Consider the following 24,714-nt stretch of genomic DNA (forward strand, 5'->3'; position numbering starts at 1 on the left):
ATTTTCATATTTTACTTTGATCCTTATGGGATTCCATACAACTCAAGATAAATCATTACCAAGATGCTTGCTGAAATACTTTGTGTCTCCTGACATTACCTGAAAATACAACATGCTTTTCAACCTACTCCCTCACTCACAAAAATAATTCTCACTTTGGTGTGTCTAAGAATCGACAAATAGGTTCAGACATGTTTGCCTCCACCAATTATATGCTGCTCGCCATGCAGTAACATCTGTGTCAGACCTGTAATAATGCAACACCTGCATCGGGAGACCAGCGTGTGTATGTGTGTGTGTTATTGTTTTTATCTGCTTGCTTCTGAAACCCTCTTTACTGTACTTACATGGTTGGAATTTGGAAATTGGCCTCCCGGTCGAGGCGGTAGGCCACCTGGAGGGGAGTGGAGCCGTCAACCTTCCGCACGCCTTTCAGGGTGATCACATCCAGCTGGAACTGAGTGATCAGATCAAATCCTACAGGGGACATGTAGGATGTCGAGTAAATGTAAATGTGTTGTTGTATAGCGCCAAATCATAATACACTTTATCTCGAGGCACTTGAGGAACACGCTGGCCCACTTACTGTGCTTATTCCCCCCCCTTTCGGTCATTTATGAAAACCTGGACCAGCCAGTCAAAGCTTAGAATATGATGTGTTATGATACAGGTGTGTTTTTCCTTTTTGCATGCTCCAACACCTGTACCACAACACCTAAGATAGACAAGCATCCCACTTTAAGAGGCGACTGGCTAATATTAAGAGGAAGGACTAACAATATTAGCATTAGGATAAGGAGTGTACACATTATCAGTTTGTTACTATACTGCATTCATCTTTTCAATTGTTATCAAGCTATTTTTTATGAATCATTACATCATTTTAATAATGAAAATTCTTATATATTATAAATTTAAGTAAGTTAGGATGGTTTTTTGAACGTTTTGTCATAATTTGGTTAATGCTCACAAAGTAAATGTTGAAATAACCAGACGGAAAACAAAATGATATGAATCATCCCATGGTTAACTAACAGAATGTGTGCAGATGTGTTGAAGCACTTTAAAACAGTACCCCTAACCCAGTGGTGAGCAATTAAAATCTTGCTGAGTTTGAATTGTTCAGAGTAAAATTCTGTCAAGCTCAAGTGGAACATTTTATTTGCCTCATTTGAAATCTTAAGGTGTCTTGAGGCATTAGGCAGCCCACCCTGTTCAACTAATTAAAATCACCACCTCACTCCACACAGTCTATTTTCTCTTCTGAGAATTTTTAAGGATTTAGCTTTGTGGTTCCTCCAACCGCTGCCTACACCTCTGTGAATGCAGCTCAGCTATAACTTATCATTCCCAAGTGCCCCCCCCCCCCCCCGGTTGCACTAAGGAGTATTTTACCTGGAAGGTCATCTTGTCCGCCTCTCATTGGTGGGCAGACGGTATCACCATCCAGCCGATTGAGGTCGAGTTCTGATATGACGAAACAAAAAGCGAATAATCTTGTTACGCTTGTTCTCCGCTAAATTTGACAAATGTAACATATTACCCATGAGCCCGGAGAGACAGACACAAGGGAAAAGCAAGGTCTTTAATGTCCGAGTGAATTAGCGTCACAATGTGCTGCCGTGCATTTTTAATGCGAGTTTCCCTTCCAATGGTGTTTCACACATAGACACACTCACAAAGAGAATTCAACACAGTCTCTGAGATTCATAATGCAGAGTCACCACAAATGGAAACATAATGCTGATAAGCGACTGGTGTTGCACGACTGAAGCCAAATGTCATAAGAAACATTTCCAAAGGTCAACATGGCAGCTGAGCCGGCTTTAATTAATGTGCATGATTCATCATGATGGAAGTCACCTTTGATTTAATCTGTAACTTGTATATCATCACACTTTCATATGATTTCTGCCTCCATCATTATTATTTATCAGTTGTTTGTATCTATAAAAATCAGTATTTTTGATGTTAATATGATTTCTTTACTAAACAAAATAAGACTGGCTTAGTTTGTCATTCGTGTTTTAAATATATTAAATATATATGTAAATTCTAGGTGGTCTATCGTTATGTACACATGGTGTTGGGACCAAGACATGCCCACGTCACTGACAACGGGATTTCTAATGGAGTGAAAAATGAATTCCTGGTATTTGTCAGAAGAGGGCGCTACCCTTGAGTCGCTGTGAAGGGGAAAAGCCTCTCAAAGACAAAACTGCATGTGAGGAGCATTGTGACAGCCAGAGGGGCTCCCCAGTCAATAACCTGACTCAGCTCATTTGCAGTGAGCAGCTGGAACACAACACATCTGGAAGCTGTTCCCACATCCCCACAGAACTGCTGAGAAATGAGATAAAGTGGTGAGACGGTATTTATAGTCCCATATTTACAACCACTAAACACTTATCTAAGTGTGCACGTGGACCTCAAGTTGTAAAAAGTTACAGCCTGCCGCGGCATTATGCTCACCGAGCCGGTCATTAGTGCAACGAGCTGGAGATGAACCACAATCAAGATGTCACGTGGCTGCATGCGTGTGTGTGTGTGTGTGTGTGTGCTGTGACACTGAAGAGGCCTATGACAAAGGGCTGCACCTACTGTATGTCGCACTCGCTGCTCATTCATGTTGGACTTATTGTGTTCCCAAACAGTTGTGATTATCAGAGGGGACGTTTAATCTGATTTGATCCTACGACACAGACCGGGACAGTGCGTCTGCTCCTTCTGGCCTTCGCCTTTCTCGGGCTCTGATAAATAGAACATCCTAGCAACAGTCAACAAGCGGGCGGTCACATTAACCTGGGTCCTCTCAGTCTGTGTTTACAAGACAAACAGATTCACAGCAATAGTGGTTCTCGTGCACCGTACAGTACACCGGTTTGGCGACGTGTTAGTGATTGTGCACCGCGCCGCAAGTGACTTACGTCCAAGTGCTGGAGGCGCGAGGAGCAGGGAGAGCAGAGCCACGCAGAGAGTGGGGCACGCCGCCATCGATGGATGCCATGGTCGCTTTCTGTTGGGGAATGATGGAGAAAATCAGTATTCACTCATGCATCTTATTCTCTCTGACAGTTCCTCGTGTGTCTGGATCGATGAAACACGGTGCTGAGATGAAGTGCTGCGCTGGTGACCTCGGCTCATCTTGAGCACTTGAAGAGAAAGAAAGGGTTTACACAGCTCCTTCCAAATGTGGTTGTCCACCAAACTAGCACCGTCACATATTTGCATATTTGCTCCATTGCACAAATTGCACTATTGTTGTTTTCTTTTCTCTTCAGCTATTTATATATATACACTTTATTTTCTATTTTAAATTTTGATATTCTATTTAATTTTTTAGGTTGTAATTACTTGAGCATTGCTAGAAGAGAGCCTGTGACTCAAGCATTTCAGTGCCAGCGACTGCTTAATGTAATTGTTGTGCATTTGATAATAAAAATCTTGAATCTTGCATGCCAGCAAATGGGATTTGACTGTAGATGCCGATTGGAGGTGGAACAATAGATTGACACATTTTTAAAGGTTTTTTGAGGTTTCTGATCCGTCTGTGAAGTTCCACATGGTGTATCCTGTACAAGTTAAGCTTTGAAGTTCTCTTTAGGTAAAAATATTATTTAAAACATGTTAACATGTCTCCCTTAGTTTACTCAGTCTAAACATTTGCACATGTAAAAACCCCACTCGCATGGCAGCCTTGCTACTCTGCGAGCACACAGAACGACATTCACGAGGCGGAGAGGCGCCTCCTCAAATGTGTATTTCGACTCCCCGTTCGAGCATCTCTGGTACATGCTCACAGCTTTTATCTCTGCAGCAATTTTAAACTTCATGGATCATGGTTCCTCTTGAAGAGTAGAAATGCTCCCCCCCCCCCCCCCCCCCCCCCAGCTACATTTTTAGACTAGATAAATGCCACTGAACAGACTCCTCTACTGAAGGTGAGCGGTAATAGGGAGGAAACTGGGAGCAGGGGTGGGGCAATATTAACATACTCATATCAATCTTAGTCACGGAATGAGGAGGGACGGCGTAGATTTACATTTAAGCCATTTTAAGGGCCATGAGTCAAATGTTTCATGACAAACCTTTTGAAAATGTCATTTTGAAGAATAACGATTCATCAGTGTAATAAGCTGCTTATAGTAGGACTTTGAGTGATTTTTGGAGGGAATCGAGCCATAGAACAAATTCTAATTAGCAAATGTGGTCGACTCACATAGCCTCTAGTGAACTATTGTTTAAAGGTTGGGCAGTACATTTGTCTTTTAACAAAGATTTCAAGGTTATAAGCAGGGACATACTTGCATAGATTTTAAAAAGGTCTTCTGATTCACTGACATCAACATTTGCTGAATAAATAATTCAACAAGGACATGATATTTGCCACTGGCTGCATTGCAAGTAGAGGTGGGAGTTTCTGCTCCACGCCAGCAGCATCATATATGTATATGAGTGTGTTTACATACTGGAGAGGATAAGAAACAGCAGTGATAAACCACAGCAGGACATGTGTCTGAGCTGTGGGACACTTGAACCACTTACAGCAAACCCCAAACCCATCATCTACATGACTGACGGTCACTTTGATCCAAAGCTTGTCAATCTGAGAAATAAAATGAGGCAAGGGGTGTGTTGCTGAAGACGTAACCCCTCTCCAGTGTGTGGACTGTTTTGCAAATAAATGGGTTTGCTTGAAGAGTATGTGTGTGTGTGTGTGTGTGTGTGTGTGTGTGTGTGTGTGTGTGTGTGTGTGTGTGTGTGTGAGAGTGAACTGTCAGAGAAATGACTAATGGCAAAGTCAGCAAGGTCTCTTCAGAGGAGGTGTTGGACTCTGACATTATGCCCCTCACTTGAGGGAGCATCTTCGGAGCCCCAGAGGGACTCACTGTCTGTATTCCATCTATATATAAAGTGTGCACTGACGCAACTTCATGTCACTGTTTGACTTGTGACGTGAGGGATTTCTTCACCGCTTAACCCTGGCAAATCTAAAAACCCATATTTATTCATGGATAAGGAATTTGGGTAATACTCAATTTTATCTTTTGCATGGTTAGATAGGAAAGAGTTGGTATCAATCTTAGCAGTTACTTCTATGTTTGCTTGGCTCCTGTGTTCACAAGGTCCCATAGTTTCTCCTATGATCCGCAAGGTCCTGTACTGTTCTCCTTGTGTCTTATGTTCACTAGGTTCTATAGTGTGCTCCTAGTTATTTCCATAGTCTGATAGTGTATTCCTAATGTCCTAAGTGCCCCAGCTCCAGACCATGATGGAAACTTTCTATAGATGTTCCCCAGCTCTGCATTAGTTTAATTTGACATGCTGGGCTATACTATGGGAACTCGTCAAAGGGCTTTTCTGTTTCCCGTCCCTGGCTGTAAATATTATAAACCTTGATGTGAGGAAACTTTGTAGGTTAATATGTTTAGAGGTTGGGATTATTGTTCCGATAAAAGAATAATATTTAATAGAATATTGAACAGGGGAAGGTAGGACCATGGGAACATTTACACTGCCCCAGTCCCCCAACTTAAGGCTCCAGCCATGAGAGACATAGTTATCTTAGCATTGAAAATATCCACCTGTACAAAATAATATTTTACATCAGCTATTGTACAGATTAAACAAGATTGAATGGACTTTTTTTTTGTTGACAGAACCAGGCCATCTTTTCTCCCCCCTGCATGTTTCCAACCTTTAAGCTGAGGTAAGTGGCCCTCATAGTCCGTTTACGAATATATTTTAGTTCTTCAGTGTTACGCCGGTATTGATTTCACTTTTGGATTCATTATCTCCCCTACCCTTAGGCTAACTCTAAATTAATACATCATTTACCGAATTTTTGTGTTGGCTTGTCTGGAGTACTTTTAATCAAAAAAGATATGTTAGTCTACGGAATTCTGGATATCTCCTATTCGGAATTACAGAGTGATGGGTCAAACTTTAACCTGATGGTGGGTGTGGAAAAGTGTTCTAGAAAAAACTGGAGGACAAATACTGACAATAAAAGGGACAAGAAGTGAAAGCCACATTGTGTGCACGAAGTTTTAGATTATTGACTGAATACTAGACCGACATGATTAGAAATCAAAGGTTTTTTATTACATTTTCTGAAAGAAAAAGTCCTTGTTACTTTTTCCAAATAAATCAATTTTAATTGCTTCCTAGAGTCTGGTTATTTATTGGATGTAAGCCATTGTCAAAGTCGGTCTTTGTGAAACCAGCTCCTGATTGTTGGTTCTCATTCAACACACAGACACACAACTATTATCCTCACATACATGTTGATGCAGCAAAAAATATGCAGAGAGAATTGCTGCGTAAAGTCATTTCACAGTAAGTATTGAAATGAAAGCTATCTGAACGATTTTGAAATTAGACAGGGTCTTAATTTTGGCTTTTGCAAAGCAAGCAGGGATTCTGCAACATTGATTTTTGCCCACACTGATGTGAAACATCATCAAACATGCATCACCGTTACATTTAATTTAACATATATGTGCATGTTCCAAGATTAAAGGTTTTTAAGAGCTGTGGTTACACACAGAGAGACACTGACGCTGTATTTAATGCTGCCACAGTTCAAAAGTCACCTCCAAAGGAAACATCACAGGACACAAAAAAAATCCCCATCATTTCCGGTAAACGCCCCGTCATGTAATCAATCAGTCAAGTCAATTATGTAATGACATGTAATCCACTTTACTTCCCAACATTCATCAACATTTGATGGGACTTTCCCTTCACTGCCACCCACTTTGTGATGTTGCTCAGGTGCTCAGTGAATCACTGAGGAAGAGAAAACACTCCTGACTCCTTTCTGCTCTCTCATTAGTCTTTGTTAGTCCAAAGTAGGTTGGCACTGAGCATACAGCCATCAGCTGCACAGCTCAGTCATGTTAAAACGGACTGGTGCAGAAAAGACACATAAACGATGCGAAAAATCTAATTTGAATTTTTTCATTCTGGCTTTTTCCTGACAAATTCAATGGAAACGCTGAAGGGCTAAAGGCTGGATGATTGTTTTATCACTTAAGGACTTTTACATTGTGTAAATATCATGCTGTGAGGGAGTGTGGGTAAATTAATATACAAATGGTCAGCATCTTTAAGCTGAAGATTTTATTGCATTCAAAAAGTCACAGAGTTGTCGGCGAGAGGAAAAGGTAGATCTTTCCTCTTCCTACATGAAGATTAGAAATTGATCATTAGTGGACACCCAGTCTGAAATGGGTCTTTGTTATTAGAAATGACTCAAAAAGCTCAGAGAGCAAAGGTTCCTGATGGGAGAACCCGAACAAGAATAAAACCTGAGATATTTACCTGGTCGAGGCGGAGCTGAGGAAGGCCATGTTTAGTAGAAGGAGTAGAAGGAGCCTGCAAGGATGTGAAATTCCCTCCCTGAAGTCAGTCCAACCTGCACATGTTGAGGACTGAGTGAGGGGAGCAGCAGCGCAGATGCTCAAGCATTTTCTCAGGTCACATAAAAGTTTGTTCAAGGGGCTCCCATTGGCCAGGAGTTCTCAAAGAGGTGGTGACTGGTTTTTATTACCAGCACTTAAAAAAATGCAGAAGCCCACGGGCCTCAATGTGTAACCTTTTTTTTTACAGTGCCTCCTAATGACATGTGCCGCCTGTATGTAATTCTCTCAATAATTATCATCGGTATAGTGAAGAACCAGCCAGTCAGTGGTGAAATGTGGATTTCATGGTCACGTGTACTCATCAGAAGAATGCATGTCAGTCTGTAGTGTTGACATGAATCTAGCCTTGTTATTACCTGAAGGGCCTCCGGCAGATGTGTTGTTTATGCATCCATCCTGCTTGTTATGTAATTGATTTCTGTGGTGTCTGATGTCTGATTATCTTTTTTTGCTGCTGCACTTCAGAATGTGACGATGATTTCTCGCAGGATTATCGAATTAACCAATATCGGGAATACACTCTGTGACATTCTTCAATAATCTTGAGTCTGTTTTGCCTGTTCAGACATTTGGACATGTCTTACACATACGACATCCTCATCCCCTCCTCTGGTGCACAACTAGTATTGAAATTTTAATGTGGGTACAAATCTCTCTAATGCAAACATTCATTTGGGTTTGAAAAACATGAAGGTGCTGCAAAGTTCTGCAACACCTGCTTTAAAGTAAAGGTTATTTTAATGTGAAATAGTGATAACCACTGCTGTCCAGGAGAATAATGACAGTTTTGACTTGTTTTTACGAGGCTGCGTGCCACAGCATAGACGTGGAGTATCACGTTTATATATTTATTCAAAACACTGTTTTCCTGTGTGTAAATCTTGGATTACTGGTTTATCGATCCTGGCAGTTGCTCTACCTGTTACATGATATTAGAGATCAATAAACTCACAAGCCAGCTGAGCCCTTCACAATTCACTACAACCAATAATGGAAAGGTCAAGTATATAGTATGTGTTTCTGTATCATATTACATGCATAGGTTTTGTGGATGCACTACAATTCGCCCGTCTGAGTGAGCTGTGAGGGAAACACAATCCAACGACCGGGCCTCCTCTGAGATCTACTGGAGGGATCACGTGTCCGGCCTTGATAATTGAGGGCTCATGCTCTCAATGAGGGAGCAGACACAGACAGTGCAGGCGAAGGGGAGAGAGAAAAACAGTTTGCGATTATTCGTCTGTGTGGCGCGACCCCATGACTACCACACTCGTGACCAGCAGCCACACAGGCCAAGTGCCTCTGGTGAGAGTGCAGCTTGACACTGCTGAGGGAATGTAAAATCAACAGTGTTGTGGTCGCGGAGCTATAATAACAAAGTGTGATTGCTCCGATATTTAGACGGCACGGAAGGGACATTCACAAGGATTGGCTTTTATAGGTTATAAATGAATGTTTGTGGTCCAATGAAAACAATACGTATGCTCTAATTCCAGAAATCTGTGTCACTGTTCATCTTATCGGCTTCATACTTTGCATGTGTATTGTTAAAGGCCCAAGGAGCTGGGCCTCTAAGCAACTGGTGGCGAAAATATCTCTCCCGCCAGATCATTTTCATAATTCCGTTACTTTTGTTTCACCATGTCGGACTGACACAAACATTCACGGGTGTTGCGGTTGTGGATCTCTGTAATGGCAACAACATTTGTAGAATCACTTCCTCTTTCGCAATTTGCCTTCAAAACTACCTGCAGGTTAGGTTAGTTTAACTGCCAACTCAAAATGAACTGCAGGAGTGAAAATCAGCACGGTTGTTTTCTCTGTTATTCTCTTTACTTTTCAGATTTCGAGCATTATAACTTTCCATATTGGGAACCGACGGAGTTGAAAGTCTAAACCGATTCCTAGTTATTTTTTTCAGTGTGGATTCTGAATGTTCAATGCAGACACTAATCATTTTCCTCTGATGGTTGTTTTCCAACAATAAAACCCCAGGTATATTTTCATCTGCTCCAGTTTTTCTTCTCTTTAATGGAATGGAAGTTTCAGTGGATGTTAAAGCCCCATGGCATTTCTCTTTGTCACCCTAGTCAATTGCAAAGCTCCATTTTATATTTCCAATTGGCCTTTTTTTATGCCCAAATTGAACATATGCAGAAAAACAGGTGAATAGAAATGTAGTGCAATGTCCACAATCTCCTACAGGTGTTGAGTCAAATCAGTTTCAAACGTTTTGCCGCCGTATGGAATCATCAGTGTTTATTTACTTGTATTCTTGTATTTCTCATCTGTCTGTACACAACATTGTTTTTTATCGACTTTTAGTGTGATCAACTGTGTAAATTACATCAGCAGAGACATGATCCAAATCAAATTACTTTTACGTTCACAGACTAGTAATCATCATTTGAGCTTCATATTGGAATATGTGAAAATTGGTGTCCTTGCGTAACCTCTGAAAGGTTTCTTCAGACTATATGGTCACATGGGCTCTGGCAGCCATTCAGAAAAAGAAAAAGATATCAATAGTGCTTCTCTCTTAATCAAGAGTGCGCGCAGCTTATGGCAAAACGCCATGAGAGAAAGCAGCAATTGACTTTGGGATTTTGAAGAGGAAGGTGAAGCCGGGAACGGGAGGAAAGATCTCATTGTGGGCTCACTCGGCCAGGGAGAGACACAAAAGCACCGAAACGACCTGGTCGAGGAAACTCATTTCCTCCCGCTGATAACTGTTAAACACACAGTTACCACAGACAGGGGGGCATTTCTATTCATTTGTTACGCAATCCTTCCCTCTCTCCCTTATCTGACCAGTGATTAGACAGTGAGGAGTTGTTTAACCAGGACAGATGGCATTTGAATTGCAGTACCCGACTGCCGGAAACACAGGAGACAGTGCTGGTTAGTGGTTGTTTCTCCAGTTTAACTTTGCTGGATACAGTTTCTTCAATAATACAATATAAATAGGACACCTGTACAGTTTTATCACTTAGACTCTAAAAATGGTGCAACAAAAATGTATCCTATATTTTGTTCTAATTAAACCTTATTTATCTAGAGTCGACATATACATTTTGTTTAATATTCACCGCTCTTTAAACCTGCTTGCAGACATGCACTTAACTCCTAGAAACCTCTGCACATTCTCCAGAGGGGCTGTGTGTGTTAACGCAAATGTCTGACTGAGAGTCTCCGGACTTAACGTGGACTCTCAGCCTGCCCCCTAAAAAGTCTGCAGAATGTTGGAAGGAGCTCACGAGAGAACACTGGAGGAGATCGTCCGCAGGATTCACACTTGAGCTGCGTGGCTCCAATCATGTGACATACATCATGTGACATACCTCACTCTCAACAACCATCTATAATACACACCCACCTTATCAGATGGTCTAGTTAAGCAGCGAAAATTTCCCATCAACCCCTTTGCTCGCACTGCTACTGCAGTATTGCTACCAGCTGCTTCAGCCCCTCCACCACCCCAGGATCCACCTGTAAGCTCCCATCATTCCTGTGTAATCATATGGGAGAGTGATAAAGTTGGAGCCCAGACACCAAACACTAATCCTGTTCTACTGCTGCAATAAATGTTGGAGCAGGAGTTTTCTGACTGAATTGACTTTTCTAACACTCTACAGATGCAAAAATGAAGAACAAAATAAAAACAGTATAAACAACTTAGGATGAAGGAGCGACACATGTAGGACACACTGACGAAGATGTCAAAGAGCTTTTGGTAATTAGCAGAATTCATATTTTATGTCCTGCCTCTGTTTGCTGCACCACCCCTCACCTCAACACTCTGGAGAGTTCTGTGTTGGGAACGCGTCTGAGTGGAGGATCTCCCGCTGCGTTGTTCACAAACTCTGGAAAAAGTCAGGTCCCAATCATGTCTGAAAACAGTTTAAGTGTCACATATTCAGTCATTGGAAAGTCATCCTCTTGCCATTCTTGAGTGAGTGTGCCACAGGGCGGCTGTGGCTGAGGGTTAGAGCGGTCGTCCCCCAACCTGAAGGTCGGCAGTTCATGATCTGTATGCGTGTCCTTGGGCAAGATGCTGAATCCTATATTGCCCCCCATAGAACAACAAAGTGCTGCTAATAGATGCACTGTATGAATGTGTGTATGAATGGGTGAATGTAAAACTGTACTGTAAAGAGCTTTGAGTGGTCATCAAGACTAGAAAAGCGCTATATGAATACAAAACCATTTACTTACATTTAAATTTCTCAAGGAACAAAATAAGAGAAAAATAATTCCCCCCTGTGACAAAAAATGTATGTCAATATCTTTTTTACACACTTGACCCCGGATTTCTTTGAACCTGACACATGCCTGGATATACCTGTTGGATGGCCCAAGAGGCTGGGCCCCCATTGGCTCCCTCTTCTTAATACTCTGTGCAGTGTGTGCATCTTTCAATACACGGAAACCACAGAAACATACAGTACATTTGCTATCTAGTCATTTAAAAGCAAACAACAATTAAAACAGATGAATGTTTTCAACACAAACATAAATATGAATTAAATGAATTAGTGCCGAAACCAGATCATTTTAAAAAGGATTAAAAGAGGATTCACATTACACCTGCATTTTTGAATAATTTTCTGCCAGGAAGTAGTAAACAACTGTGTAACAGGAAAGCTATTATCTGTAGTCACTAAACCACGGATATATATACTCTGCTGTTCCTCTTACCCTGTAAAGCGTTGTAGCATATTTCCGGACCTTGTTCTGCTTTTTGTGGTCAGCAACTTTATGTTTTTGACTTTCCCTCCTCTTATTAACCCTTGTTTTCTAGCAGCAGTTTTAAAACTGTACCCATTATACACTACCTGCCCAACACCAACAGACAGAGAAACTTAAAGCTGCTTAATACAGCAAGCCCCTAGTTTGCTAAAAAGGCAAATATCTCCCTCGAAGGTTGGGGGAGACTAAAACAGAGCTAAGAGATAAGAGAATACATCATGATGTCAATTACAGCATATGATGACCTTGATTGATTCAGTCTAAATAAGCTGTAGACCTTGTCGCCAAAATTATTAGCTGCATGATTTGTATATGTTGCGTTGTTTTCAGACTTCATTTGGATACCATGATGACGTCATTGCTATCATATGACCGGAAGTACGTTTTTTGATCTAAATATACACTTTCGAGATACCTTGAAAAATCAATTTTTTGTGTGGCGTCATTTTCTTACTTCTCTGTGGGGAAAAACCTTCTGATCAATATAAGCGTCAGACTGTCTCTAGTCGTATTATTTGCAGATATATCCTGTAAACCATATGTTTGTTGAAGTTGGACCTATGCTTAGGCTAATACATGGAGTGGCTCCTATTCTGAAGAATGTAAGAATTAACCCATAGGTTTCCCCAACAACTTTTATTCTGGAGTTCATAGACAATGTAAATTGTTATTATAATTATTATGGTTATGCTATGATTGCATTTTTTGACTCGGGTGAACCAACAGCATACATCTTTGCAGACAGATGTCCAACAGAGGTTTGTGTAGACATTTGAACCTGGAAACTCCACCACGGTTGAGCAGTGACCTTGTCAATTATTAACAATGTATAATTGAATTGCATGTCCATTCTACTGGTTATTTAGTGGCTCATCACAAATTAATAGCGTTGCCCCCTGTACCTCTGGTGACTGCATGATGATGGTTGTAAACATTCTGATCAATATAAGCTTTAGGCTCTCTCTCTAGCCATATCATCTTCGACCTACATGCTTAGGTTGATAAACTGCATTTCTCTGCTTGTGTTGGTTGTATAAATGATCAATTATAACCGTTATAATTCTGAAGTTCATTGAAATAAATATGTATCAGTTTTTAAGAATCTTTTGAAGAAATAATGGTTATACCTGCATTCTGTGTAGTGAATTATAACTGAATCCAGAGAACTAAATCTGTGCAGACAGATCCCACAGAGGATTGTGTCGACTACAGTTGAAAAGTGAAGGTGTCATCACAACAACAGACGTTTATTCACTTATCACAGACGATTGAATGTAATGTAAATCGTCTGGTTATTTGGTGGCTCACCATTAATAGCGTTGCTCCCTGAACCTCTGGTGACTGCATGGCGATGGTGGTGGTACACTCGCGGTCGCCCGGGTCACGTGACAGCCGCCTGTTTATTATCGCATTATTGCTTTGTTTGCACGGTTCACTTCAGCTTTTAGGGGGCAGGCTCTGACGTCAGCACACACACATAGACACACGGGCGCGCGCACACACACACATACACACACTGACTGGGCGCTGACTATTCATATTCCCCCTGAACTACCCACTGTCTTTAATGCGTCTCCCGTGCGCGGACCCGGAGGATGAGCACACGTTCTGATCCCGAGACAGACGCTGCTGCACTTTCCCAAATTTAAATCCCCGCCGGGAGAGAGAGAGAGAGACAGAGAGAGAACAGAGAGAGATAGAGAGAGAGCGAGAAAGAGAGAGAGAGGGACTGCAGAATATACAGGGTCCGGATGAATAACCATGGCAACAGCAGCAGCAGCAGCAGCAGCAGCAGGAGAAGCGGTGATATAAACATTACATCCACACAGCGACACAGTGAGTGGAGGCTGGAGCCGGAGTCCTCTGCGGATCTCACTCTTCATCGCTGCTAAGGTGAGGCTGCGTTCGGGCTGGAATACGTCCGCCTGCGGTACTGAGGGGGGGGGGGGGTCGCCTGTTGTCTGCGTGCTTGCATGGTGTGGGGGGGGGGGGGCTGGGGGGCATGAGGGGGTTCATGAGAGGATGGCTCGTTGCTGTACATCACAGCGGAGAGACGGAGGGACAAGCTGTAGAGTGGTGACTGATCCGGGATGACTGGGAATGGATCTGAGGGGAAAGTCAGATCTGTGAATCATGTCCTGCCGCTGCAGAGTGGATGTCTGGCTCTTTGACCTATTGTATAGTGTGGCCGACATGGGGCTTGTGTCCTTTGGAAAGGACACTCCACACTGGTCAGCTAACAAAGCATTTCCATCAAACCAGCATTTCCAAAATAAAGGTTTTCAAGCACTCTCGGGCTCGGAATGACCTGAATGAAGCCCATTGTGATTAAAGTTACAGGATGTTTGTCAGAGCTGCTCTACAGACACAGTTTTGCACAGATGTTGGAGTCTACAAGATCTGTCCAACACACATGTTGTTAACGTGGCGAAGCCCCCACAGACAAACGATACAATGCAGAGTTGTTGTTTTGTCCCGGTAGCCTGCGAGAAAGATAAAAATAGAAGAAAAACGATGATGCTAGGCTAAATAGATTACATCTGACGAGGCTGTACAGGCACTCGTGACTTATGCAAACATTTCATTAGAGCAGGAAACCACAAGACCAGTTCTGAGTAGCCCAACCAGACTGGTGCATCTCAGCTGTTCATCCATCTTCATAGTTTGTTGTGATACTAACCATAACTTTGGGTTTGACAACAAAGAAGTTCCTGTGAGTTGAAGATATAAATAGTGAGTCTCTTTGTGATCCTGGCTGCTGATTGCATGCCACTCGAGCAGCTCTCCAAACAGCACAGAAGACTTTTGAGGTTTTGCAAGTTGGATTCCCCGGCTGGTAAAAAAAGAAGAGTTATCAACTAAAATAATTAGAAAACAGACCATTAATCATAAGGGAATTTCTTTTGGAGTCCGTCACATCCTCTCTCAAAGTCATACTCTGATTCATTTAACTCCATAAATCGTGGCCAATCAGTCACTCTTTTTTGCCTTTGTGTGGATTTGGCATTGTAATTCTAACAACAAAGGGCCCGATACAGAACCATGCAGGTTTTAGCTAATGCTAGATTATGCCATCACATGACTCCTGGGCTGGCTCAGTGGATTCCTCTCAAGGGCACTCTGCCTCCACATGTCCAATTTCTCTCCCTGATATTGTCAAGCGTGGTCTTAATGACTTTGATTTGACAGATCATGATATTATTTATTGAATGAGCTGATATTTCGCCACTCATCACTATATTGGAGTCCTTCGTCTGTTATTGTTTTCAGCAGAGGGAGTTGGTGTCACTGAATGGAGCGTTGTCTGAGATTAATTTCCGGCCCTTTTTTTTTCTTGAGCTGTGCAGCAGTGTCTACGCACAGCAGACCCACTCTGCTGCGATGACACCTGTGCTTGTAACTGCTGCGTCTTCATCCTCCATCCCAGACCGAGACTGGAGGCGTCGGCCAGCGTTCCCAGCTGAGCTGACACCGACGGGAGAGGGAAGCTCGAGGGCAGAGACGGGTTTTTAGCTTCTCCGTAAGGTGGAGGAATCACTGGAGCTGCGAACTCTGCTCATCCATGAAGGCCAGCACGTTTGAGTGTGTGTGTGTGTGGTGTGCATTAAATAGTAATCAGACAGCAGATGGCTGTTTTGTAATGATTAGTGTTCAATGACTTGCAGCGAGTGCAAAAATCTGTGAGTTTTTAAAAGTGCACAAACAGCTAATTATAAACATTAGCTTGGATACAGGTCGTACAGTTATGTGTGTAGCGGAGCAGCTTTGTGCAGTCATCCGAGGACGGCTGTCGTGCATTTCATCTGCGATTTGTGCAACAAGAAGAAGGTGACATTATTTATTGTGATAACCTTGCAGTCTTTCATACCAACTACAACCCCACTACTATGTTTTCGTTTTACAAGCATCAATCTGCTATGGGATTTGCTCGGTGTGCACACAACTCTGGAGTTTTAGAGCCGTTAAAATTGAGATGTTGGAAATGCTGCTTGTCCAGTTTTAAAATAAAGACAGAGAGAAACTGAGATGTTTGGAAACACTGAAGTGAACACTCACAACTTGCTGATTCGGGCGTTTCAGTCAAAACATAACCTTCGCTGATGCGTCAGGCTCCTATCAAATGAGCCCCTTCTGGAAACAACTGGCATGGGCCACAGATACCAGTGTAGAACACAACAATGATAAGCAATTACAAGCGTGGTTGACCCTGTTGTCATTGCCAACAGCTTGTGCAGTTAGATTCTGCATTTTACAATGATACAACTATTTACATTCTTAGGAGAGCAAGTTGCAACTTTTCTACAACTATCAACTACATTTTTCCTGTTTACACTTGTCTTTGAGAATTCTTAGCTGTTTCACATTTGCTGTCATATTTAAAGCATGTTGAATTAGGCATTTGGATCCTGGTAATAAACGTTTAAAGGTGCAGTCTAATGGAAACAGCTAAATAAAGGTTTTTATTCATGAGATATTGCTAAGATATGGCTGATGAAATTTTACAATTCTTTCAGAAAATCCAATGAAAATACCAGAATTAATTAAGGACTTCTCTCATCAAACAAGCATGTGTTGCCTTAATCATTTCTCCTTAAAAAACACCAAACAAATTGGACTGAATGCCAAAGACAAGCCGTGTTTGGGTGTCAGAAAATACAAACAGCCAGACAAACAAACACGTCGTTGGTTTTGGTCTTTTCGTGGGATTTGCAGACAGTGTGACTTTTTACCCTTTAAAGATAATCTCCATTCCCTTCAGTTACGTATTTCCTGGAGAGAAGTTTCATCTTTATCATCATGATCATTGTTGTCATCATCATCAAAGGGCACACACTGTATCCTGCCCAGATGAATGACAGCTGTAGGGCTTTGAAGCTGTCTGCGTGGGTGCTTTGCTGTGTGCCTCGCTGATTCGATTAACTTATTGATGAATTTTGGCAGCGCACCAGACAATCAGACAATCAGCGCATGTCCTATACATGTGCTCCCGCTGTAAACTGAATGTACAGATTGTTTTAACGTCCCGAGTCCCTGCAACTTTGAGCCTCGGCCTGATCAAGCACACAGTGTTCATTCTCCCCGCTACTGCCAACGCAACACATTGCTGAGGGAAGTCAGGAGCTCCTTCTTATAAATCTCTGATACAGCAGGTGTAAAACAGATAACGGACATTCAACGCAGTGAATTAGGGAAGCAATGAGGCCGCTTTGGTTGGCTTAATAAGCGCTGATGAAATCAGACGCCGTATATTCTCCACGGCCTCACAGTTTTGCATCTAATGGCCTATAATTGGCTCGACATTATGATGACTGGTCACCCCCGATACACACGCAGCCTCACTGTTTTTCCGGCGAGTGTCAATGTGACAGGAAAAGGCAGAATCAGCAAGGAGAGGAGAAAACGCATTAACTGTGTCGTTGCTTGTCCCTTCAGGCCTTTTGCAGCAGCATCCAGCTAATGTAGCACAACAATGCTACTGTGTTTGTCAGGATTCTTTTACTGCACTGCTGTCTTTTACTCTTCCTCCACACTGCCGGGTTTGAAAAACTCAGGTCCTGGTTTTATTGAAGATTTCTCAGCCTTTCATTTTATACACTTATACACTTGGCAGGACTCTTATAATGCATCTTATCAGCATAAGTAAGGTTGAGGAGACCATCCTGGCCAAGTGCGACTCACCTTATTTGCCCAAATGAAATTCTGCAGTTGGGAAAGGACACAGAAATAGATTTATCTGCTCATAAGAGACAAATAAGAACTGACTTTGGACTTGGATCAGCATAATGTTTACATTAAAGAAAGTGATCCAGCAAAACCAATAATGCAAATGCCTAGCAAAGTAGCTCAACCTTGTTCTTTATAATAAAATATTTGGGGGGTATAGTATTGGGAAAAACAAAGTTCATCACCGTACTTGCTCTATCACTCATAGAACAATTGGACAGCTTGGCAATCATGATGAGCACTCCGGTCAAGCTGTATTTTCCATCCTCCTCAAAACGCATAGTAGGCTACAAGGATTGATTAAGCTACGTGGTATAGTTTGTTATATGCCCTTATGTGAGCTTCACACTTTAGTAAGTCTGGTTAGCTAACGGAGCATTCAAAGGCCAATGTGCACATCATTAGCTAACGACATTAGTTTGTTAGGTTACAGGACAAGTTCCTGTCCTGGATGTTATCACAGTCTAGCTAATGCTAACTTGCTTTTTATTTTATTTCGTGAAGCAACTTCCAACAATCTGAAGATAGCCTGAAGATTGAAAAATGTTGTTTAGTCCCTATTCTTTAGAACTGGCTAGTTGTAATGATGCAAATGACAACTGTGCTTCTTGAAAATGCAAACAATTAATTAAAAGTTTGCCAGAGACTGATCTTACATCTAATTTTCGTTACCTTATTTAAAAATAGCTTTTTAACTATCTTGTACTGTCGTAATACAAGAACGGTGACGTTTCTTCATCTTGGTTACTAGGGAAAAAATCTGTTCATGAAGATGCTGGCCTGCAACATACATACATTTTAACTTATTTTTAAGGATTGACCATTAAACAGGATTTAGTTTGAATATTAGAAATTCAACTAATTCTGTTCAATTTATCTTATTTTCAAAAAGCTGTTTAGCAGTAGGTGACACACAGTTTGCTAGCCAGTGTTAAGCAGCAGTGAAATACGTGTACAGAGTTACTTATTTAGAATACATGAACAAAATAAATAATGCATCATTGTAGCAGGTAACAATAGGGGCTAAATGAGCTTAACTTAGCAAATAGTCTGATAATGAAGTAAAATGCTGTCACTTATTTTAAGTCATGAGAGAAACTATATTGACAAAAGATCAGCAAGCTGGAATTAACTAATAATGTTCTATGTTAACTCTTCATAATAGAATGCTGCCTTAGCTCTGGTGTTGTTTATTGTCAGATAAATCTTCAGAGCTTGAAGAAAGTGGTCTGAAAACAGTACCATGCTTTTAAAGCCGCCACGCTGAGGAGATGCACAAGTACAGTGGAACTTCTGGAAGGTGTCTGGCAGTGTTTCCTTACTGTGTGTACATTCTTCTAGTGATCCCTTCCAGTTTTTAACAGCACACACAGGAACAAAGCATTAAATGAGGGGGTTACCTGATACACTTTACTGTGAATACAAGTGTTTCATCTGCTTGTGGTTGACAACAGCTCAGGTTCACTGCGTTTCAGGTCTGTGGGATGCACCAGAGTAAAAAGTCCATTTCTACAATTTGCTCTTTCCTATTGATTACGACATTATGGATTTAAAATAAAGTTAGAAGGCTTTTGTCTGAAGTGTTGGGAAAACACTCAGCTTCCACTGCTTTCAATAGTGAACGGTATTCTTGTGGGTTGAGGCTCATTATTCATGGGGTGTGTCACAGTCTCTTGTAAAGATGTCTATTTGTAATGGTCTGAGGATGGTCTGCTGTTCAGGAACACACATTTTTCTGCGTTTAGCTTAAAGGAAACACAATATGCCATTGTGATGTATAGGTTTTTGGTGTATGTAAAAGATCCACAAACATAAACAAAAACAAGTTTATGGTCAAAACTCTCCGTTGTTGAGCTGAGGTACTGTTTACATAAGCTACAACCTCTCAGGCCCTGGAGATAAATCTCATTTTAATCATTGTTGAATGCTTTTTCTTGTAAAGTTGATCACTAACAGTCAAAAACAATCCAAAAATATTTTCCTATTTTACTTGAAGACAGATACAACAAAGATATTCTTTCCAGCCGCACACATCAGTGCTTTAACTCTGAAATAATCACATCATAGGGTGGAATTTATTGTCTGACATTTATCTGATCAGCGATGATGAAAACTATATTCAGAGCAAGATGTCTGTCTCATACATCAGTTCTCCCCAGCGGGCTTCATGAGTTACATAATCTCAGCACACAGAAGAAATAACAATGTGAGCTAGTTTTAGAAATATCCTAATTTACTTTTTAATTTTTTTCTCTGTCAATCCTGCGGTCTGTTTGTCTGATGTGTCATATTAACTGGTTTTCGTTTCTCTCGACAGGTGATGAGTGGGATTATATCATGTCTGAAGTACAGGGAACACTGGAGTTTTCCGTAGAGTTGCACAAGTTTCACAATGTGGATCTCTTTCAAAGAGGGTAAGTGATTTATCTCTGCAGAAATCCCATTACTGGAGTCATGACTTAAGTTCCTTTCCTGGCTTCACAACTGGCGAGTCAGCAAACTCACAGAACAGATTTGTGTGGATTCTTTACTTTTTCTACTAAGATACAACATAATTGTTTAGGAAAGACAGAACTGACACATAACATGAACAGTAGCGGTACAATGGTTTCAAACTGGCAATGTGTCCCTGCCTTTCAGAGGATCTCTTGTTATCTAACAAAAAAATGAGTTAATACTGATAAAGATATGACTCATTCTGGAGTTATAATGAGGACAATATATTGATTTAGTAAATAAGCTTGTTGTAAGCTCAACCCACTGCTGCATTATTTCACTACACCTCTCATCTTTAGCTACTTGGAGATTCAGGTGCCAGAAAGGTGGGAAGGGGCCGGGGGCTGCTGCCTTGCAGGAGGGAGTGGAAGGGTCTGAAATAACAAGAGGCTTGGTGATGATGGCAAAGGCAGGCAGGGAGTGAATGAATTCATGACTCATCTGTGACATATGTTGTACGAAATTAAAATAAATAGCAATATAATGGGGATGAAACACGACAAACATATTATTCTATGTAGAGTGTCAACAGAGATCCCCCTGAACAACATTGAAACTCTTTTTACACCATTAAGACAACAGAAAAATCGGTGTCCCATCGAACTAGCCAATAATAACCAATGCCAGATCTATAGCCAACACATAGTAGTATAATTACTTAAACATAAAGGCTTATTAGAAATAACAACATGAAACTATTTCAAAACATTTTAGAAGTTATGAACTCATAATACAAGTTTAACTTTCATAGAATACTAGAATGGATAAAAAAAATATCACAATGCATGATTACATAATATTAGGTGTTACAATTATGTAATACTTTAAAGTATAAGGATTCTTGGGTTAAATAAACTAGATACTTTCACAACATTTAATCCACTCGGAGAAACAGCTCAAGCACGAGGAAACAACATAGAGTTACATCCAGCTTAATGCTATTTGTGGCCTAATTGAAAACAATTTGATAAATTGAGATTATGGTAATTATCTATCTGTTATTCATCACAATCAAGGCAGAAGATAACCCAAACTTGATGGAGTGAAAAAGGAAAAGGCTGAAGCTGCTGAAAAAGTAACAAGCTTGCACATCTTAGTAGTCGCTAACTCTGTGATCATGTTACGTTAAATCAAATATTTCAAAGTGCGTTAATCATTTATTAAACTGTTTTCGGTAAAAATATCAATAATTGATGGGAAGACACCTCAGATTTAATCTTTATAAATCACCAAACAGATTTCACAAGTTAATGCACAGGAAACTGATAGCCCATCTTTTTTTGGGATTCTTTTTTTTTTTTTCTCATTTAATATAATCCCAAACTTTTCAATTTTCAGATAATTATTTTCAGACTAAAATAATAAGCCCTGAAAGATATGAAATGGAGGAATAACAATCTGTTCAGCTGCCCTTTAGGCAACACATTCACACAATAGGCTGTATCAATAGGCAGGTTATATGGAGTGTCAAAATGACCAAATCATTTCGCGATGTAGAAAAGGGCCATGTTTATCCTAACATCATGATGTGTCTGCAGGAAGATTAAAGTCGTCTCTATGAAAAAACAGCTTTAATGATTTCCCCTCTCCAAATGGGCTGGGCTGCAGCTTTATTATGGTAATCCCTCAGCTGAGTGCACTAATATGTTTGTTTTTTGACCGGCTCCCATGTTACTTTCCGATAGCACCACTGGTCCCATTTGAGCAGGAAACCTGAATTGGGTCCCGATGTAAAGTTGTGGATTAAGAACAGTTTAGTGACCGGGACCCACACGTCGCATCACACAGAAGATGTAATTGCTGAGATTGATGCTAATCCCTGCACCAGACTAGAGGGGGGGGGGGGGGGGGGGGGGCACACAGCTGTTCACTTAAGGGCCCAGTTGCAGACTGATTGCATTGAAAATAGAGATTGGATCTGCATTTGATTTGTAAAGGAGGCGACTGCAAGGAGCACAGCACTTTAACGTTCCACTAATGGAGGCAAAGTATCAGATTGGTTCAGATATTCAAATATCGAACCTGTTTTCTTGCAATTTATTCCAGAGCAAAAGTGCCAAAGCACTGATACGTTTCATTGTCCTCCAGCATTTATTTGCCAAGAGTTGTTATCAATGAGGGCACTCAGATGTGAGTATATTCAGTGTGAGTGGTTTGTGGTGCAGCTTCTGACCGGGAACTAGCCACAGATTTGACCTATTTCACTCCATAAACAGCCCTTATTTATTTATCAACTCTTCAAAACCCTTTTCCATGCTCTTCACTGTCAAGTCTTCATCTTTAGGTGCGCTGTCGCTAACGCTCTGATTATTACCGTGTTCATAGCCATGCTTCAGTCTCTTAGATTGCCGATGTGTCCCCAGGGAGCTGAGAAGTGCTTTTACACAAAGCCGCATTGGCCTGAACTGTCAAAGTGACCTTTTCAGAGAGGCGTTTCGCTCGCCGCCCCTAGTCTGGACAGTCTTGTAAATAATCCATATAAAAGTCAACCTCTTCTTTGGCACTGTGCTGATATTGTTTTCGTTCTCGTGAATCCTTTGACTTTAATCGCATTTCCCAACTTGTTCCAAAACAGTATCCTCTTACCTTGATTCTGTTTGCCAGCATTGTAGAATTCTAGCACCCAGTGCTCATCTGATACCACATACAGCCTTCGAATAGAGGAGCATTATTGTGTCTTTTTAATTATTAATGACCATTTGCCCTTTAATCATTGAATAATTTAGTCACATTTGTAAAATTCATGGCTGATTTTGTTTAACATGACATTGTTAGCTTGTCATCCATGTCATGAAGACCACTCCTGAAGCTTTGAACATACACTTTACACACTGCAAATGATTATAATTACATTTAATGTAATGTTGGTGCTACAATATCCCCTATTCCACCCGAGACACATCAGTTAAATTCCAAGTGAAATCACACTTTGAGGGTTAGGGTTAGAGCTCTTGTGTTTTACGGTTGTCCAATCATTTGTATTGTCCCATTCTCTAGAGGGAATTTCTTACAATTTTGCACAGAGCTTCAAATGGACTCCGGGATGAAGTGATAAGTGGTCAATGCTAAAAATCTGTTGGACCAATGTCAAAGGTCAAGGTCAGAGGGACTTGTTTTATGATTTATGACCTCCCTTTACCATTTATAAGCTAACTATTAAAAATACCCAAAATACCTTTAATACTATTCCTTTAAAGTATTCACGACCTACATTTTGTAAAAGACATAGATGCAAACTGCTGCTGGTTGCCAGATGCAAACAACTACGAGGCAGCAATCTTATTATAAAAAGAGAAAACTTGTATCTTTTTTCCCTTTCAATGATCATCGGGAAAATCGTGACTTAGAAAAGCGAAAGAATGAAATAAAAATTCTAAATGAATCTGTGTGTGAGCACTATTAAAGTTTGTTTTCAGGGAACCTATTGCTACACTAACAAGTAAAGTATTTTATAAATTACACGTTGTTTGAAGTGTGACTGTAACGTTTGTGTCCTCCTTTTCAGGTTCTACCAGCTCCGAGCCGGGCTGAAGGTCTCACCTCGAGTGCCCCACAGGTTGATAGCGATAACTCAAGACAATACGGGTAAGGACAAGTAATGTTTGCACACACACACACACACACACACACACACACACACACACACACATACACACACACACACACACACACACACACACACACACATACACAAGTATAGTCAAGGACAAGCTGCATTGTGTGGTTTTTGTCTCTTAACATATTTGTGTTGTCATCCTGTGGTGCTATTGCTTTAGTATTAATTCTATCAGCAATTTCTTATTAAAGTCTAGTCCTGTGTCAAGTGCCGTCTTTAGGGAAGTTTCTTCTGACACAAAAATGTTGACCAATAAAACCTTGACATTTCAGTAAATCTAGTTCAGACAAAAGCAGTGCATTTTACTGCAGCTTATTTTCACATAGGATTTTATCGTAGATACTTATACTAATGTAAAATAAGGGTTAAGTGAGTCCTCACTGAGCTCCGGCTGTGTTTGTTGTGCACAGTAAACAGAATGACAAACTTTTAAAAACTGTACATTTCAGTAGTTTCATGGTAAGTTAAAGTTCAGTTTTGTCTTATCAAGGTTGATAGCAAAGGTATGTAGTTATAGTTGTTATCAATACTACTTTGTATCACTATATAGTCGTTTTGCGGTGTGCTTCAATGTTGTCAATTTGCTTCTGGTTGTAATAGTTAAAGCGTCAGCGTTTGTTTTACATTTCATTTGTCCTTTTGTCCTGCGTCTCTTTGCATTTAAATCGCCTTATTGTTGCAATTTTGGACATTTCTTTATTT

At 40.8% G+C, this 24,714-nt stretch overlaps 2 protein-coding genes across 4 annotated transcripts in view; one reads left to right on the top strand and one right to left on the bottom strand.

The window, feature by feature from the left end:
• Window positions 1–13,644, bottom strand: part of LOC128461492 (collagen alpha-1(IX) chain) — a 30,074-nt gene extending 16,430 nt beyond the window's left edge. Inside the window, exons 1-5 of one of the 2 annotated variants that reach the window (XM_053446431.1) lie at window positions 13,485–13,644; window positions 11,218–11,317; window positions 2,928–3,016; window positions 1,396–1,467; window positions 348–477 (exon numbers count right to left, since the gene is read on the bottom strand). In XM_053446431.1, the coding sequence (XP_053302406.1) occupies window positions 348–477; window positions 1,396–1,467; window positions 2,928–2,994 (269 nt within the window). In that variant the 5' untranslated portion in view covers window positions 2,995–3,016; window positions 11,218–11,317; window positions 13,485–13,644. The remainder of the gene's footprint in view (window positions 1–347; window positions 478–1,395; window positions 1,468–2,927; window positions 3,017–11,217; window positions 11,318–13,484) is intronic. The other variant, XM_053446432.1, reaches the window with a different exon arrangement.
• A 30-nt stretch (window positions 13,645–13,674) lies between these two features.
• fam135b (family with sequence similarity 135 member B) overlaps window positions 13,675–24,714 on the top strand; it is a 44,203-nt gene continuing 33,163 nt past the window's right edge. For both annotated transcript variants that reach the window (XM_053446429.1, XM_053446430.1), the window contains exons 1-3: window positions 13,675–14,069; window positions 20,218–20,314; window positions 23,902–23,981. In XM_053446429.1, coding sequence (XP_053302404.1) covers window positions 20,238–20,314; window positions 23,902–23,981 — 157 coding nt within the window. In that variant the 5' untranslated portion in view covers window positions 13,675–14,069; window positions 20,218–20,237. The remainder of the gene's footprint in view (window positions 14,070–20,217; window positions 20,315–23,901; window positions 23,982–24,714) is intronic.

The sequence above is a fragment of the Pleuronectes platessa genome, chromosome 18, assembly GCF_947347685.1.
Source record: "Pleuronectes platessa chromosome 18, fPlePla1.1, whole genome shotgun sequence".
NCBI classification, from domain to species: domain Eukaryota; kingdom Metazoa; phylum Chordata; class Actinopteri; order Pleuronectiformes; family Pleuronectidae; genus Pleuronectes; species Pleuronectes platessa.